At 49.6% G+C, this 18,040-nt stretch overlaps 1 protein-coding gene across 1 annotated transcript in view; it reads right to left on the minus strand.

Moving 5' to 3' along the window:
• The window catches only part of WIPF3 (WAS/WASL interacting protein family member 3), an 85,498-nt gene that overhangs the window by 5,479 nt on the left and 61,979 nt on the right, over positions 1–18,040 (minus strand). The window contains exons 7-9 of the mRNA XM_058723551.1: positions 12,060–12,815; positions 9,052–9,201; positions 7,942–8,043 (exon numbers count right to left, since the gene is read on the minus strand). Of these exons, the coding sequence (XP_058579534.1) occupies positions 7,942–8,043; positions 9,052–9,201; positions 12,060–12,815 (1,008 nt within the window). The remainder of the gene's footprint in view (positions 1–7,941; positions 8,044–9,051; positions 9,202–12,059; positions 12,816–18,040) is intronic.

Consider the following 18,040-nt stretch of genomic DNA (forward strand, 5'->3'; position numbering starts at 1 on the left):
TAATATATTGATTCCTCCTGGATGTACTATTTTGTTTGAATCTCTTGAAAATACTTTAAAGTTTTCGACAATGAACATGTAAGTCATCTTAAGAATCTGTTAAGATACAGGTTTTTGGGGGGGGGGGGCGCCCGGGTGGTTCAGTTGGTTAAGTGTCCAACTCTTGGTTTCGGCTCAGGTCATGATCTCAACGGTTCGTAAGTTTGAGCCCCACGTCGGGCTCCTGCGCTGACAGTACAGGGCCTGCTTGGGGTTCTCTCTCCCTCTCTCTCTGCCCCACCCCCGCTCATGCTCTGTCTGTCTCAAAAATAAACAAACATTAAAAAGATTTTTTAAAAAATAAAATAAAAAAAAAGAACTAGTTTATATCCCTACCCGATCCCATGCGTCTAGGGCCCGAGAGCAGCCTGAGTGACCACTGCTGAGGCCTCCTAGCAAAGAGATGGCCCCCAAGTTACTGACAAAGCGTTGTTTATTTCATAAACCAAGCCAGCCTGTGCCTTTTTGCAGGCATAGAGATACTTTCTTTGTCTTTTTTTTGGGGGGGATGGTGGTTACTGGTTTATTGTATACTAAAGGATAAAGATGAACAGTGAAATGAAGAGGTATGTATATAGGATGAGGTCAGGAAGGCCCCAGGGAGCAAGAGTTTCTGTCTTCATGGAGTTGGGTGCACCATGGATGCACCATTTTCCAAAAACACGGATGTGTTCACCAACCTAGAGGCTCTCCGAACCCCCTACGTTTGGGATTTTTATTGGTGGCTTCACCTTGTAGGTAGACGTGATCGTTCATTAACACAACCTCCAGTCCCTCTCCCCTTCCAGGAAGAAGGGGGTTGGGGCTCAAAGTTCCAAGCTTCTAATGATGGCTTCATCTTTCTGACGACCCACCCCCACCCAGGATCCCACCAGGCATTGCCTCATTAGAACAAAACATGTTCCTATCACCCAGGATATTCCAAGGGATTCAGAAGCTCTGTGTCAGGAACCGGGGTCAAAGACCAAATATTTGAACAAAAGGTGCTGGTAGTAATCTTATCCCTTAGGAAATGACAAGGGTTCTAGGAGCTTTGTGCCGGAAGCTGAGGGCACAGGTGAAATATACATTTTCTATTATTTCACAAAATACAATTCAATCCATCACATTCTTCTTTCGAGAGTGGGCTCCCGGAGCTGTATTTATGCCAGTATAGCTCGGGAGGCCCGGGAAAGTCACATTTTTCAGGAAGGATGCCTTCGGCACAGAAATACTTTCACGCCAAGGGGGGGGGGGAAAGTCATTCTGTAGCCAACGGGAGGCTGGACGCTGCAAGACCTGGAGAAGGGCCAGGGAGGATTTACAGACGGGGCTGGCCGTTCAAGCTGGGTCTCTCTGAGAGCCTTCCAGAACTCCGGCCAGCCTTGCAGCGACTCAGCATGCTGACGGGGGGTGGGTTAGCACAAGGGTGGACTCCTAGGAGAAGCACAACTAACTGGCAGCCTGGGGCCAGGATGGGCTCTCCAAGCTGAGGGTCCACGTGGCACCAGGGGGAGAGGTAGGAAGGTGTGCAGAACACTGGACACGGAGCAGAGACCTTGGTGCGAGCCCCAGCTGTGACCAGGGGCAGGGCACTCGATTTCTGCCCGGGTTTCTTCAGCTGTACGTGAAGGAGTTGGTCTGAATGACCTCAAAGGGCCCTTTCGTTCCGATGCTGGAGGCCTCTCACAGTCTCCAACCAAAGCAAATGACAGGTTTCGCCGGAAGTGACAATTCTAGTATTTGCCAGATTTAAACCTTAGAAAGTGCACATCTGGCCTTTCCTCTCCTTCCCCGCCATGATGTCATGGTTGAGGTTGGTGTGAACCCTGCCACTCCTTCCTGGACCACATCCGCTTGTACAGAACTTAGTGGGGTCACCCTGTGTACCGTGGGGCCACACTTCCCCTCCACAGGTGCTCAGGCCAGGGACTGGCCGATCAGATTCTCTCCCCCAATAACCTGGAGTTCTTTTTTAAGTTTATTTATTTATTTATTTATTTATTGATTAAAAAAATTTTTTAATGTTTTTATTTCTTTTTCAGACAGAGACAAAGCATGAGCAGGGGAGGAGCAGAGAGGGGGGAGACACAGAATCGGAAGCGGGCTCCAGGCTCCGAGCCATCAGCACAGAGCCCGACGCGGGGCTCGAACTCACGGACTGTGAGATCGTGACCTGAGCTGAAGTCGGACACCCAACTGACTGAGCCACCCAGGAACCCCTATTTATTTTGAAAGAAAGAGAGAGTGCACGAGTGCAGGAGGGGCAGAGAGAGAGAGAGGGAGAGAGAGAATCCCAAGCAGGCTCTGCGTTGACAGTGCAGATCCCGTGGGGCTCCAACTCAAGAACTGTGAGATCAGGACCAGAGCGAAACTAAGAGTCAGACACTCAACCGACTGAGCCACCCAAGCGTCCCTCCCAATAAACTGGAATTTTAAAATTAGCGTTAATGATCAAAAAGTAATAAGTATTTGTTATAGGAAACTTGGACAAAACAGTGAGGCCAAAGGACAATAAACACCACCCAGCATTCTACCTCTGAGTGCTAACCACTCTCAACACTTAGTGTATATGCTTCTGGCCTCTTCTCTCTTCTGTTGATTTGGTCAACAACTTATTCTCTCTCTCCATATAGATTCACAAAATGATTTCTATTTTAAAAAAAATTTTTTTAATGTTTATTCATTTTTTTTTGAGAGACAGAAAGAGTGAGCAGGGGAGGGCAGAGAGAGAGACACACACACACACACACACAGAATCTGAAACAGGCTCCAGGCTCTGAGCTGTCAGCACAGAGCCCAATGTGGGGCTGGAACCCACGAACGTGAGATCATGACCTGAGCCAAAGTTGGACGCTTAACCGACTGAGCCACCCAGGCGCCCCCACAAAATCATTTCTTAATGGAAGAAGATGATAAGGCAGAAGGAACAAAAGTGACGGGGCAGGGAGGGCTATCAAATAAAGAGTGGTCAGGGAAGAAGCGTCTGATAAAGCGCCATTAGATCAAAGACCCAAAGGAGGCAGGGAGGAAGTCTCATGGATATCAGGGGACAGCGTCCCGCAGAAAGAACAGCAAGTGCAAAGAACCCACAGCCCAGAGGTGGGAGTGCGCTTGGAGTTTTCTACAAGCTCCAAGTTGTCTGTGCTGTTGGAGCGAAAGGAGGTTCTGTGGGGAGTGCGGCTGGTTGTGTGGGCACTTCACGTAGGTCTGATGAGCCAGGTGGGAATTTCTAATGGATACAGAACGAGACAGGAATTCAGTGGAGGATTTGAAGCAGACGGTGGCCTGACTAGACTTGGGCTCTAGACAAATCATGGGGCCTGCAGTATGGGGCAGGGAAGCCTGTTGGTAGGTCGCCTGCAGTCTCCAGATGAGAAATGACAGTGGTTTCGGCCGGGCTGAGGCGGAAGACGAGACCACAGAGATCAGATCGAAGATATACTTCAGAGGAGGAGCCCCAAGATTTTTCTGGTAAGTTGGATGTGGAGCAGGAGAGAAAGAAAGAAGCCAGAGAGGACTCCAAAGTATTTGGTGTGCCAAAAAATGGGGAGGCAGCAAGCACAAAGTGGAAGGAGGGAAGAAAGCGAGGGATGCCAGAAAATCTAAGTGAAGATGTGCTTCAGAAGGAGGGTGTGACGGACTGCGGCTAATACATCTGACCACTGGCTTTGGTGACATGGAGGTCCCCTGGAGGCCTTGCTAAGGTCTCTTTCCATGGGGTAGGGGTGGGGGAAAATGCCTGAAAGGGCAGAAGGGGAGGAAGAAGGCATGGCACTGTCTGTGAGCGGAGACATAGCCCAACGACCAGAGTAGGCCAAGGGAGACGCTTTATAGGCGGTAACACCTTTGCCGGTTCTGAGGAATAAAGGAATAATCTAGAAGGGCAGGAGTAGTGGTAACAGAGTGGGATGTTGGAAGATAGCTTATGAACGAGTGAGGTCAACAGTGATGATCAGGCACGGCTAAGATTAACCCCAGGGCAGACTCCTCACCGCCCTGCGGCCCTCCGCAAAGGCAGTAATAGATGCTCAGCTTCTGGCAGAGTCTACGGATTCTCTCAGTCTTGGGACGTCTAATGCTTTGATTTCATGACACGAACCACCCAGTACTGTTAGGGCAGCACTTGGTGGAGAAGTTCCTTTGCTAATGGAAATCGTGGTGGCTAGTTTTGCCGTAAATGTAAAGTAACTCTTTTATGTATTATTCTTTAAAATTTTTTAATGTTTATTTTTTTTTAAAAAAATTTTTTTTTTCAACGTTTTTTATTTATTTTGGGGACAGAGAGAGACAGAGCATGAACGGGGGAGAGGCAGAGAGAGAGGGAGACACAGAATCGGAAGCAGGCTCCAGGCTCCGAGCCATCAGCCCAGAGCCTGACGCGGGGCTCGAACTCACGGACCGCGAGATCGTGACCTGGCTGAAGTCGGACGCTTAACCGACTGCGCCACCCAGGCGCCCCTAATGTTTATTTTTAAGAGAGAGAGAGAGACATCGTGAGCAGGGGAGGGGTAGAGAGAGAGGGAGACACAGAATCCAAAGCGGGCTCCAGTCTCTGAGCTGTCAGCACAGAGCCCAACGTGGGTGCAAACTCACGAACTGTGTAGTCATGACCCGAGCCAAAGCTGGACACTCAACCAACTGAGCCACCCGGGCACCCCAGTAACTCTTTTAAAATAGGAACTGGATCATAACAAGGTACTACTTCACGACTATTAGGATGGCTGCTATCAAAAAAAAAAAAAAAGAATAAATAAGCAGAACAAAACAAAACCCAGAAACTAACAAGCATTAGCGAGGATGTGCTGGAGCCCTTGTGTGCTGTTGATGGGAATGTAAGATGGAAATCAATATGGTGGTTCCTCAGAAAATTAAAAAATAGAGTTACCATATGATCCAGCAATTCTGGGCATATACACAAAAGAATTGAAAGCAGGGACACAAAGAGGTATTTGTATATCCATGTTCACAGCAGCGTTATTCACAATAGCCAAAGGTGGAATCCACCCAAGTGTCCGTGGATGGATGAATGGGTGAACACATGCCATACGTACATACAATGGGATATTATTCAACCTTAGAAAGGCAGGGAATTCCGACAGATGGTACAAAGTGAATAACCTTGAGGACATGGTGCTAAATGAAAGAAGCCAGTCTCAAAAAGTCAAATATTAGAGGATGCCACTTATATGAGGAACCGAGTAGTAGTCCAACTCTTGGAGCCGGAAAGCAGAACAGAGGTTGCGATTTTAATGGGTTTACTGGGTACGAAGCTTCGGTTTTGTAGGATGAAAGGATGAAAGGGGAGGGGCAGAGAGAGAGAGAGAGAGAGAGAGAGAGAGACAGAGTCCCAAGCAGGCTCCACCCTAACAGCGTGGAGCCCAGTGTGGGGCTCGAACTCACAAACCACGAGATCATGACCTGAGCCGCAACCAAGAGTCAGATGCTTAACTGACTGAACCACCCAGGGGCCCACTAATGCATTTTGAGAACATTAAGAAATTAGGTAAAATCACCCTGTCAAAGGAAGAAAACAGCTAACACCTGCAGGGTGGAGACAGTGAAGAGAACAGGTAGAAAAGCTAAGCATTAGGGGATCTGGGGGCTGTGTGTGTGTGTCAGGAGCAGAGAGAGAAAGCGAGCAAGCGGGAGGAGACAAAGCCAGAATTGCTACAAGGGAGTGTGAAACAGAACCAACACCGTCCCCCAGATATGAAGAACGCGAATCTCGGGGAACCAGGTCAATGGGGAGAAGGAAGAAAGCTGTAAGGAGAGATGTAACCAGACAGGCATGAACTGTATCAGACTCACACTGATAGAATTAACAAGGTTCTACCCTACCGCTCACAGGGATGGCAGGAACATGCTAATTTAATTGTGCTAGGAAGCCACGGGAGTATTTTATGCCCGTCAATGCCTCATCAACCTAAAACCATATTTTATTTTTGAAATTGCAAATACCCTTTCTGGTCTGTGGGATGTCAGTTCGCTTTCTTTCTCGTTTCCTCTTTTTTTTTTTCTTTTTTAACTGCATCTTCCTGAGCCTCAGATTATCTTTTTTGTGCGTGGGCACTGATTTGACCCTCTCTCTGAGATGAGAGGAACACAGTGCAGACTGCTAGCTGTGTCCTGTGGTGGCTTCTCTTCCATTCTCAGGGAGGAGACTGGGCACCCTGGGCTCAAAGTACGGCTAACTTTAGAACTTGCTGAGTCTGAAGGTCGAAGGACTGCACAGCACGCTACTGAGAAAGGCCGCATAAAAGAAGGAGATTGCGAAGAATCCGCTTTTCTGGAACAATTTAGTGCAGCGATCAGCAAAGTATGGCCGGCAGACCAAATCCAGCCAGCACCTGTTTTTGTTAATAAAGTTTTATTGGGAGATGGCCGTGCCCATCCATTTACGTGTGGTCCGTGGCTCTTTTCAGGTCAAAATAGCAGAATCGAGTCGTTGTGACCAAGAACGTGTGGCCTGCAGAGCCTCAAATGTCGTTTCTGGCCCTTTAGAGAAAATGTTTGCTGACCTCTGGTCTAGGGTAGGGGCCACGTGTCACATTCACGTGTTACAGTCCAGGTATAACAAAGAACGGTGGGATTTGGGGCATGAAGGTGGCCGGTGAGCAAACCCTTGCTTAGGGAAAGGAAATGAGCCTTGTACTGACTTCGTCTTTGGCCCTCCATTCTGTCTTGCTCTTCTCTTCCTCCTCTTTCTCTTTAGGTTCACAGCAGTAGTCTTTACATATTATTTAAAAAGCACACAAGGCCACTTCTGTCTAAATGTGCAATCCCACAGGCCAGCAGAAAAAGACCTGCCCAGGCTGATTCCAAGGGCACCTGTGACCTGAGCAGGGCACAGGCTCGAGCTCCCTGGTCTGCCTGCAGGAAGATGAACGCTGGAGAAGAGCCCTTGCCAAAAGTTCCTCTGAAGGAAGAGGTCAAAGAGCCCAGTTCATGGTCTTGGGCTAACACAGGACACTGATGGTTTTCCGTGCTAGTCTACAGATGTCTGGGATTGGGGGCCTCACCCATGCTGTGGGGTGGGAAACATATGACCCTTACCCCATGTTGCCGTCTCTGTCCCCTCTTACCAGCTCCTGCCCAATCGGATTGGGTCAGCAGTGGACCAGGACTGGCTCATATTAACTGACAGGCAGCATCACTGTGTGGTTCACAACCCATCTTGCTTTTCTTGGCTTCCTGTTTTCCTAAAGTACTTGCCTCCCTGCCCTTTTGGCCCTGAGGGGCAGGCCAGACTCTTTCTCTTCCACCCTTCAGGCTAAACAGGTAAGCAGAGTGCAGGCTTCTCCTTGGAGGCTGTCCACACGATGAAATTGGGAGAAGGCAGTTTCGCCCCAGGCTGAGATTTTTCAGCCTTGGCTGGACACTGGAATCACCTGGCAACTTTCAAAAATATGGACACCTGGATCCCACCCTGCATATTTTGATTTAGTTGGTGTGGGTGCAGTCTGGCCGTTGGGATTTTTAAAAGCTCTCTGGGTTGTTCTAATGTGTATTCAAGGTTGAGAATCACTGACCTAAGGACATTCCCCATTTCACAGTCTGCTAGAGTTCTGAATTGGGGTTTTTAAGAATCTTCTCTAGTTATTAATACAAAGCTCCTGTGTCTCATTTTGCTGTCGTCTCGGGGTGTTCAGCTCCCTTGTCAAAAGCCCTAAGGCGGGGAGGGACAAGTGGTGAATCTAGGCACTCAAATCCGAAGCCAAACAATCAATGCTGGAATAAAAAGCTCCTAAATGAATCCTTGGGGGGGCAGGAAATGTTCTGACACTTCCAGAAGCACGGATAGCACTGTACCCTTGAGTAGTGAAACCATGACGTCATCCTTTAGGCAGCCCGTAGCCCATCAGTCACACTAAGCACTTAATTCTGGGTATAAACCAAGAGGCTTCCCAAGGTGGTACTTACTTCTGGGGATCTTGCTGGGGTAAATCTTCTGGCATGGTTTATACTCATCTGGAGGAGGAAAGTCTTCCACAGTATGAAACGTGAATTTCGACTCAAAGTCATCTGCCCACGTGGAAAACAGCAAAATTACTCTAGTTATTGTGATGACCCAAGTTTTGAAAGTTTCCAGGAGCACACAGGTTTGCCTGCCCAGTGCAAGGGTTTTAATGGCTGGCGATTGCCCCCTAAGACACCCATCTACTTCTCCGTGTTTGCTCTTTAGCTCAGACAAGGGGAATCAGGAAAAGCGAGGTCAACAGACTCTCCCTGATCACCCACTCCGGTTTGCTTTGACCAACATCTTAAGGAAGCTTCTAAAGGCAGAAGTGCCACAGGGCTATCGAGGGTCCAGAGTCAGAGGAGGGGAACGTGACAGCAACACGGCACCAGCAGAGTCCCTGTGGCCTGAAGCTACCCCTGAGCCCCTGGGGAGGCCTTTGTTTGGGAGGGGTGAGCAGGGCAGGAGTCCGCAGCCCGGCTGGTGGGAAGGAGCACGGCCTGGGTCTAGTTGGGGAAGGGGGCTCCCCAGGCGGGGACGCGGGCTCCCCAAAGCGAACAGGATTTTCCCTGAGCTCCTGACTGCAAGAGGACAGGTGGCGTTCGGCCCTTTCATGAGCTGAGTCCCTGCTTTGTGATCTAGGCTTTGTTATCTGAGCCCAGAGAACCTTCCTTCCTATCCAAATTTTTGCCCTACCTCTCCCTCTGTCTAGTGGGCCTTCTATTCGTTCTTTCACCGTTTCCAGATCACTCTATTCTTTTTTAATCCGATATGCCTGGATTTCTCTGTGGAGACAGACACATACACGCAGACATGTGCAGTTTAAATGTCGGTATTCTTCCCTCTTTCTCATCTCAGATAGATGGTTAGAGGAATGGGTTCTGGAACCTCCCAGAAAGCCTCGTGAGAAACCCTATTTCACACAACTTGTGGGCTGTTTTGTGCTAGAGTGAGCTCCTGCTTGCACCCTGAAGCATGCACCCTGAAATGGTGGGCTGGCAAACTCCCTCCAGGGGCCAGGGAAGCCCCTTCCTCGCTGGCAGCCAGCACGGGCCGAGGGCGGGCCCACTTACCGATGATATGCAGGCTTCCGTTCCGCAGCTGACCTCCCGGCTGCTGTGTCGGGGTCCAGGCTAGGGCCTGCTGGCTTCTGCTGGAAAGCTCTGTGGTGGGTGACCTCGCAGGCGGTGCTGGGGGTGGATTTAGCTTTCCCCCACTGGTCCCTTATAGAAAAGATGCCAGAGTATTCAGAGACAGGAATGGCAGAGGCTATAACTTTCGGTGAGAGGTGCCAAACTGCTCGGGACCGAATTCCAGTTCTCTTGCAGGGATAATGACACAGCATCCTTGTGCCTCAGTTTCCTCAACCGTGAAATGGGGATAACAGTACACCCACCTTCTAGGGTTGATGAGAGGGTTGAATGAGTGAAGTCAACTGGCGTGTAGTAAGGGCTCAATAAAATGTTAGCTGCTGTGGCAATGTTAATGGTGACAACAACCTTCAGTATCAGACGGCACCGTTCAAAGAAGGGGAAACCATTGCCCAGTCTGAAGAAAGGGAGGGACTGTCTGTGGGTGAGGTGCAGAGGGAGGTGGGACGAACAAGCTGTCGGGGCTTGCTCCTATCCCCAGGGTTCTGCTCATGGGGGTTCCCCTGCACGGCAGACACTCTTTCTCCTTCTAGTCAATACCTAAATCCACCCCACCCACCAGGGCCCAACTCAAGTCCCACCTCCGTCACCAGGCCCTGATGATGCCTGTGGGAGGTTCGCTCTCCCTTGTCAGTACTCTGTTAAATGACTCATTGCCAATTAAGGAGCACGTCAGTGTGGGTGTTCTACTCTTCACCTATTGAAATGATGACCACCACACCGCTATTACCTGTGACAAAATGCCCATGATTACAACCTCCTTCTCTGCCCCCCAGTTGGCCTGAGGCAGAAATTGCCCTCATGTTGTTCGTGGAAAACTAAGTTCCACATCCAAAGACACAAGGAGATGGGCCAGAACAGCATCTGCTCCTGGCCTTGAGCTTACCACCCCGGTCTTCCCTTTCTCAGAATCAGGACCCACTAGGATTTACTGGCTCCCGTAAGCAGACTAAAGGGGTGAAGGGGCTACAGTGGCTGCTGACTCCTCTTCTGGAGGAAAAACTGTCCCTTCCTATGGTAAGGAGGTGACACAGTGAGCCCCTGCTCTACACAATGCACTTCAGGCACATTCTCTCACTGAATATTCGTAACGATCCTCCATGAAAGGTGTTATCTCCATTTGCCACCCCCCCCCCCCCCCACATAAAAGCAAGGTTCCAAACATTTAAAAACTGGCAAGAGGTTACACAGGAGTGGATGGGGAGGCCAGGTTGAATTCAGATGTCTCTGAATCTAAGGCATTGTTGTTTTCGCCATCCCATGAATGAATCATGGGTGGCTGTCTCACTGGCAGGAATGCTGGCCTTATGGTGACCACTCAGTTGAAAACAGAATGCCTCAAACCTTCTCTCTAATGACCAAGAGCCTTACACATACACTTGCCCTGGGGCGCCTGGGTGGCTCAGTGGGTTAAGCGTCCAACTCTTGGTTTCGCCTTAGGTCATGATCTCGTGGTTCCAAGAAGTCGAGCTTAGGCTCCTCTGCCCTTCCCCTCCCCTCAGAATATATAAATAAACTTAAAAAAAAAAACATATTCTTGCCCTTTGTATCAGGAATTCCTTATTAGGAACCTGTCTTTTCAAAATATACAAAATATACAAAATACTACAAAAGTATTTCCTGCAATATTATTTACGATAACAAAAAATAGAATCAACTTCGTACTAGAAATCTGGTATATACTGCTGATCATATCAATATGCTTCTGAATAAACTTCACTGGTTTGACAAGACTGCTTTCGATGGAACATTAAACAGAAAGAGAATAGAAATATTTGAATCATATATTCAAAATAGTATTAACTTTGTAAATACGTAGACATACTCCGAAAAAAAAAAATGATGGGAAGTACACTGAAATGGGACAGCTTTTATTTCTGGGTGATGTTATTTTGGTGATTTCAGTTGCTTTCTACTTGCTCCACAATGAGCTTGTCTTATTTCTGATTCGAGGAAGCACATTTCGGAAAGCTTCTGCATCAAAAGATTTTCTTAAAGACCGAGGAATATGTATGTGTGAGTGTGGATGTGTGCTGGCGTGTGTGTGTGTGGATGGTGTTTATGAGCATGTGTGCATGTGTGTGTATGTGTGGGTATGTGCGTATGCTTTCCATTCAGAAGGACACCAGAGGTGAATGAAGCCTCCCCAGTATCTGGACATCAGTTAAGGGTATGCACACTCAATCCAACACCCTCTCTGCTAGATATGTGAAGGGATTAAGTTTTACTATTTGGCTTGAAATGCAGACCTTTAGTTTTCTTGAGTCAGCACGAGAACCTGCCAGAAAGAAGGCAGAATGCTAATACAGTCTGTGGAGGGCCAGTGCGGATTGTGGCTGGGGGCCAGCGTGTAATAACTCAGGCAGAAATTACAGCAGAGACCTGGTTCTGGAAACAAACTGCATCCACAGCCCCCTCCACCGCAGAGAGGAGATTTGGGTAAATGAGCGATGAGAGTAAGAATAAAAAAACCCTTCTCTAGAGCTCAATGTTGCCAGGCCCTGGTCCAACAATCACACAAGGTGGGAACTATTGCTATCCCCATTTAACAGATGAGGAGAAGAAAGCACAGAGAGGCTAAGGAATTGTTCAGGGTCACACAGCTAGTAATTGCAAGGTGATTAAGGCCAGAATTCCTGGCGAGGGGTTTGCACGACCTTGGACAAATCTTTCAACCCCTCTCCCCCTTGGTTTCCTGTCTCTAACATGAATACAACATAAAGTCCCATACAGCAAGTTTCATCGTGCTCTGCGAGGGGCATTGATAGCTCGGTTCTAAAACAAAATCCTAAGAGTTAAGACATCTCAGGGTGTCCCCAAGTGGCTCCTAGAAGCAGGCCTCTGGCTGTGTCCCTAGCACCTCCATAATTACTGGCAGGGCTGGGTGATCCTCTGATATGGCCACCCTGGACCGGGACAGTGGTGCTCACCTGGGCCTCGTCCGGGCCTCTTCTTCTGCACGAACGTCTGGGATCCCGGAGGGGCTGGAGGTGTAGGCAAGGCTTGAACGCTGGACTTGGGTGGCTGGGCCTGGAAGCTGGGAGACTTGGGGGGCAGCGGGGGTGGGGCTTCACTGCTGTTGTTAGCTCCTGGCAAAGGAGGCGCAGGCACAGAGGACCTCGGGGTACAGGAGGCATAAAGAGGGGGTGGGGGTGGTGGGGGCGGTGGGGCGGGAGGCTCCCGTGCATCTTGGGCAGGGCTGGTAGCATCTGCACTGAGCCCCGGATACCCACAAGGTGGGAGGAGAGGGAGTGGGGGTGGGATGGGTGGTAGGTGCAAGGGGGTTAGTTGAGGCTTCACTGCCTTGTCACTGAGAACGGAGGCCAGGGGAAGGGGGGGTGGAGTTGGGGGAGGGGGGGGAGGGGGAGGGGGAGGTACGGAGGGGAGAGGGGGTACAGCCACTGGGGGGTTCCCTTTGGTCGGTGGGCCAGGTGGGGACACCAGCGGAGTTTTGGTGGGGGAGGAAGGGGGCAGGGGTGGGGGCAGGGGCGGAGGAGGTGGGGGTGGGGTAGGAGGCGGTGGGGCGGGCATGTTGGGGCGAGGAGGGACTGTCCTGGCAGCGCCGTGCACCTCAGAGGCATTGCCTAGCCTGGGAGATGCAGGGGGGTTAAGCGGGCCACTGATAGTTTTGATAGGAAGCCGGGGAGAAGGTGCCCGGGAGCCAGGGGCCTGCCCTGTCTTGCCACCTGGAAGTAAACAAGCTCTGAGTTAGGTCAGCCACAGAGGACGGAGGAACCCGAGTATGTGGGCGGCTGTGACAGATGCTGTCCAGCATGATGTCAGCCAAATGCATGGTGGACGCTCTCTTCCTGCACGCTCACGGGGAGACCTCAGGTGCGGCAGCTGTCCCACGAGAGGGCTGGCTGGACCGGCCCCAAAGTCCTTGCAAGTGCCAGCCTTCCTGTTCCAGCCCATCTCTGCCCACACCTGCCAAGGGCCCACGAGTCTCCCAGCCCAGGGCACAGGGCTGCTCTGACCCTCTCTGCCTTTCCTTACCTCAAGGGCACCCTCATACTCATTCACTGTAACCGACTGGGTCAATCCAGCCGGGTACCCAGCCTTTACATCCTAGTTTGGATCCTCAGCCGTACCAACCAGAAGCTCCTTGCTAGGGAGGTTTTCCTCATTTCCAGCATTTTGTGAACAAGGACTTCGTTTTTGCATCAAGACCAGAAGATCCATCATCCCTCGAATATATAAGTAACTCAGAAGTCAGTGGGAAGACACACAGCCTTGGGGATCCAGGTCCGACGACCTTGAACCTCCCAGTCCCACGGCTCTGGAATTTCAAAGTCTCTTTTTCCGAAGACATGTCCATTTCCAGTGGGCTCTTGGTCTCCTGATCTCCTGGCTTCCTCACCGCACAGATCCACGAACCCCAACTTGAAACCCAATGCCTCTTTGGAAGTCAACAAATCTGGAGTAGCATGCTGGTCCCAGTGACGTGTGTTTGGCATACTTCATGCAAGACTGGGGTGGAGGCACTCCCTAGGAGGGGCCTTGTCGCTCTCTGTGCGCCCTTTTGCTGTGCTTCTTACACTTTTGTCCCTCCCCGAGGACAAAAATGTTCCTCTCCTTGTTTAGTGCATGGAAATTCTGCAGCCACTGCTCTAATGTGTCTTTGGAGCATCACTGTCCCCTCAGGAGGCTCGTTAAAATACTCCTTCTAAGTAAATATAGTGGTCTCCCTAATGGAATTCCAGGGAAGCCATATTTTCCTATTCTTGCACCCCTGTAATTTACAACCCCCTTGAAAACACGTGGCGAACACCTGAAAAGATGGTTGCTTCTCAGACAGCTTCCTGGGTGTTGCAGAATAGGAAACACAGCTGCCGACTCAGATTATAAACCCCAGCATCTGGCAGCGGTTCGGAGCTTTCCTGCTGGTGCGTCCCCGGGTGTGTTCACCCAACCAGGTGCAAGATGGTACCCCAACGCACTTGACCCCAAAAGCCAGGCCATTCAAAGCAAGGTGTGGTGGCGGCGACGCTGGGGCTGAAACTCGGTGGGCAGGATGACAGTATCGGGCTTTCCAAAAGGATGGTGACCCTCCTCTGGCTATGATGTGACAGTTACCTGGGCAGCACTGCTTTTTATAAGTCTCAGCTACAGGATGGCTGCTCTGAAGGCAGGGTGGTGGTGCCATTATTCCTCTGCTGAGGATTTCCTTTGGGGGTGGTTCTGGAAGAGACAATGTCTTCGCACGGAGGCATCCACCCTGGCTGACTGGATCCCCTCGGGGCCTGAGGCAGGCACCGCCATGACACCCGGCTGACCGTGGCCAGGAGTGAAGGCCTCCGCCTGGCCTTTCCAAGGACGGGACTTACCGCCCCCTGCGATTCTAACATTAGACATTTCATGTGAGGTCTAGGGCAGGTGTCAGGCTCAGGGATTCCTGCCTTCAAGGTCTTACGCCTGTTCCCATAGCACACAGAGATGAAGACAGAGGACCAAGGCAGGTCCCTAACCAGGCCGAGGCCTCCCTATATGTCTGCTTGCTCCCTGAACTTTAAAGGAATAACAAGTTTGAGGAGGAGCAGATTCAGCCGCTGGGTAACCAATCCTGACTTTCTAAGTGACTAAGGACACCATGTCTCCGAGATTCAAAAACGCTCAGAATGAGTCATTTAAAAGCACAGGAGCCTCTGCTGACTAAGCGGCCAGGCAAATGAGACGTGGGCAAACCTATTTTTATTGTGACATGAACAGCAGAGGCAAGGAAGGCACAAATCCTCATTCGGCTTATGCTCATGCCCACTCCAGGATGAAGCAGACAGCTGGCAGCACACGTGTAAGGTGAGGCCCCCAGGAGAGAGGAATTAGCCTGCATGCAGGCCAGGAAGCCAGGTAGCAGGGGGCCCGTGGAGAGAGCCAAGGGGAGTAAGTGCCAAGGGAAGGAAGGAGGAGGTTTTCCTTCATAACATAGACGTTAACCCTGGAAATCCAAACAGAAACACAAAAGGAGGCCACAAAGCGGGTGGGGAAAGGCCAGCTTGAGTGCATCTAGAGCCTGGGGGGGTTATCAAAAGATGAAATATGTTTTGGGGCACCCGGGCGGCTCAGTCGGTTGAGCTTCCGACTTCGGCTCAGGTCATGATCTCACGGTCTGTGAGTTCGAGCCCCGCGTCGGGCTCCATGCTGACCGCTCAGAGCCTGGAACCTGCTTCAGATTCTGTGTCTCCCTCTCTCTCTGCCCCTTGCCTGCTCATGCTCTGTCTCTCTCTGTCTCAAAAATAAATAAACATTAAAAAGCATAAATTTTAAACAGATGAAATATGTTTTCCTTCTTCAATCTGTGGGTGTTTCCAGAAGATCTGGGACTGCGTGGAAGTCTCATTACACATTCCATAGTACCCAGTTTACTCATCCTATCTTATTTTAATGGCCACTCCTTCGGAGCGCTAAGCCAAGGCCACATTGTGACTTTGGAAGACATTTTAGGGACGTGTTGCTATAAAGACAAATAGAATCTTTGACCCTGAAAGTGATTTTATTTATTTTTTTTTTTTTAAATTTTTTTTTTTTTCAACGTTTTTTTATTTATTTTTTGGGACAGAGAGAGACAGAGCATGAACGGGGGAGGGGCAGAGAGAGAGGGAGACACCGAATCGGAAACAGGCTCCAGGCTCCGAGCCATCAGCCCAGAGCCTGACGCGGGGCTCGAACTCACGGACCGCGAGATCGTGACCTGGCTGAAGTCGGACGCTTAACCGACTGCGCCACCCAGGCGCCCCGACCCTGAAAGTGATTTTAAAAGAAATCCAAATATTTTCACGGACTCCCAAAAGTACTGTGAGCACTAGACTCTGTGCTTTCTGGGCCTCATGGCTCTCTGCAACCATGCTACCTACGTTCCACTCAACAAATATTTACTGAACACCTACCATACATCAGGCATTTTTAAGGCAGTGAAAAGAAACACAGTTCCTGCCTTCACAGAGTTTATATTTAGAGGGAGACGACAGAAATAAACTAACGAGTAAATATATATCAGATGGTGAAAACTAATACAAGAAAATTAAATCAGTGTAGAGGGGATATGGAGTCAGGGGGTGGGACTGATATTTTTTGTGGGCTGGATGCATAAAGCCTCACTGATAGGTTGATCAGGTGCCACATGAGCAGAGACCTGAAGGATGGGAGAAAATGAACCATGTGGACACCTGAGGAAGAGTGTTTCCGGTCAAGAGGGCAGTCAGTGCAAGGGCCCTGTGGCAACAGCATGCCTGGTGTGTGCAAGAAAGCAAGGAGGACAATGTGGCTGAAATGGAGGGCGTGTGCTAGCAAGAGCGGGAGGCAAGAACATGGAGAGGTAGCAAAGACTAGAGCCCTTCTCTCTGAATGGCCAGGAAGCTGATGGAAGTGTTTTGAGAGAGGAGAGCCATGGTCGGTCTTACTCTGACATGGCACCCAGCCCATGCATCTGTTTATTGTCTCTGTCTTTGAGATTCCATCCTGTAGCATGCATCATCGGTCACTTCATTATGGATTTCCATCTCCTCTACAGAAATCAATGCTTGTCTTCACAGAGTGGCTCAAACACCACACACTTGTGTCCTACAGGAGACAGGTAGGAATGGAGACGACCTGGCTTCCTTTGGCCGGTCCCTGTTAAACCTGACTGGGTATTTCTCCTATCTTTTCTTCTGTGAAGAGAAACTAGTGGACATTTTATACCCTACAGGATGTTTATTTGCTACCACTCAGGAATTTGGGAAAAGAAAGCGGCCTTGAGAAATGTCAACTCTCTTTGCCAAGCCCTTAGCAGAAAAGAGGAAATGAAATGGCTTCTGAGAGGGTTTCAATTGGACCTCAAAGCACCCTAGTGCCCTTATCTTTGCTGGACTTTATCAGTAGGTGACAGCAGCAAATGCACCTCCTTATGTCAAACAGCCATGGAGCCCCCCCCCTCCCCGCCCCCCACCACCAGCCAAAGGTTATTAGCAAAGCCACATGGTAGAAGATTCTATACCAGCAATGCTTGGGGCTTGATATTCCCTGATTAATGAAATTCTTGGAGTTTATTTCAGCTTGCTGGCTAAAGAGAACAATAATAGGAAAAATATTCCCATTACCCACAATAAGTATATATTTGCCCAATTTTAATGCAATGCTTTCAAAACATCTGATATCCACTAACACACAAATGGCTGCAGTAGACTGGTTGCAGAAATGGCCTTGCTTGTCCACTCCCTCCTGATTCTGTATCTTTGAAATGTGATTTTACAGATCCTGTCATCAAGAGGTGAAGTGTCTTTCTCCACCCTCATTTCCGGGCCGGCCCTGTGGCTTGCTTTGGGTAAGAGGATGCGGTAGGAAGAGACATTGTGCCAATTCTCAGACTAAGTCTTAAGAGACTTTATATACTTCCGTCCTCTTTGTTGGAACCCTGCCACCGACACGCACAAAATCCCAAATAGTCTGCTAGATACTGAGAGACTGTATGGATCAGTCAGGTCTGTCATTTCAGCTGAGGCACCAAAGATACAAGAACTGTAAGATTAGCCAAAGCCAATTACACAAGCTGAGATGACCCTAAATGGCCAACCACAGAACTAACTATAAGCGAAATAAGTGGCTATTTAAAGCCCATAAGTGTTAGGCTATTTTGTTATACAGCAATGCCTAACTGATACAATGACTCACATTACAGTGATGTCACTATGATTTTCCAACGCGATTTATACCCTTCATCCGTACTTTGCCGTCCGAGCCCCAATCACAGCTTTGCGAAACACTACACACAATGGCAAATCATTCTTCAGTAATTACAAAGGGATGACTTCCAAGACCCCTTGAGCATGATGCTTTGGATACTTTCAGTACGTGCTCCCCAATCCATGATCTACTGCTAGACAACTTTTCACTAAAAACACGTCACCACCCTCCTGGCACGTGAGGATCGCCCCGT

Source organism: Neofelis nebulosa, chromosome 4, assembly GCF_028018385.1.
Source record: "Neofelis nebulosa isolate mNeoNeb1 chromosome 4, mNeoNeb1.pri, whole genome shotgun sequence".
NCBI classification, from domain to species: Eukaryota; Metazoa; Chordata; class Mammalia; order Carnivora; family Felidae; genus Neofelis; species Neofelis nebulosa.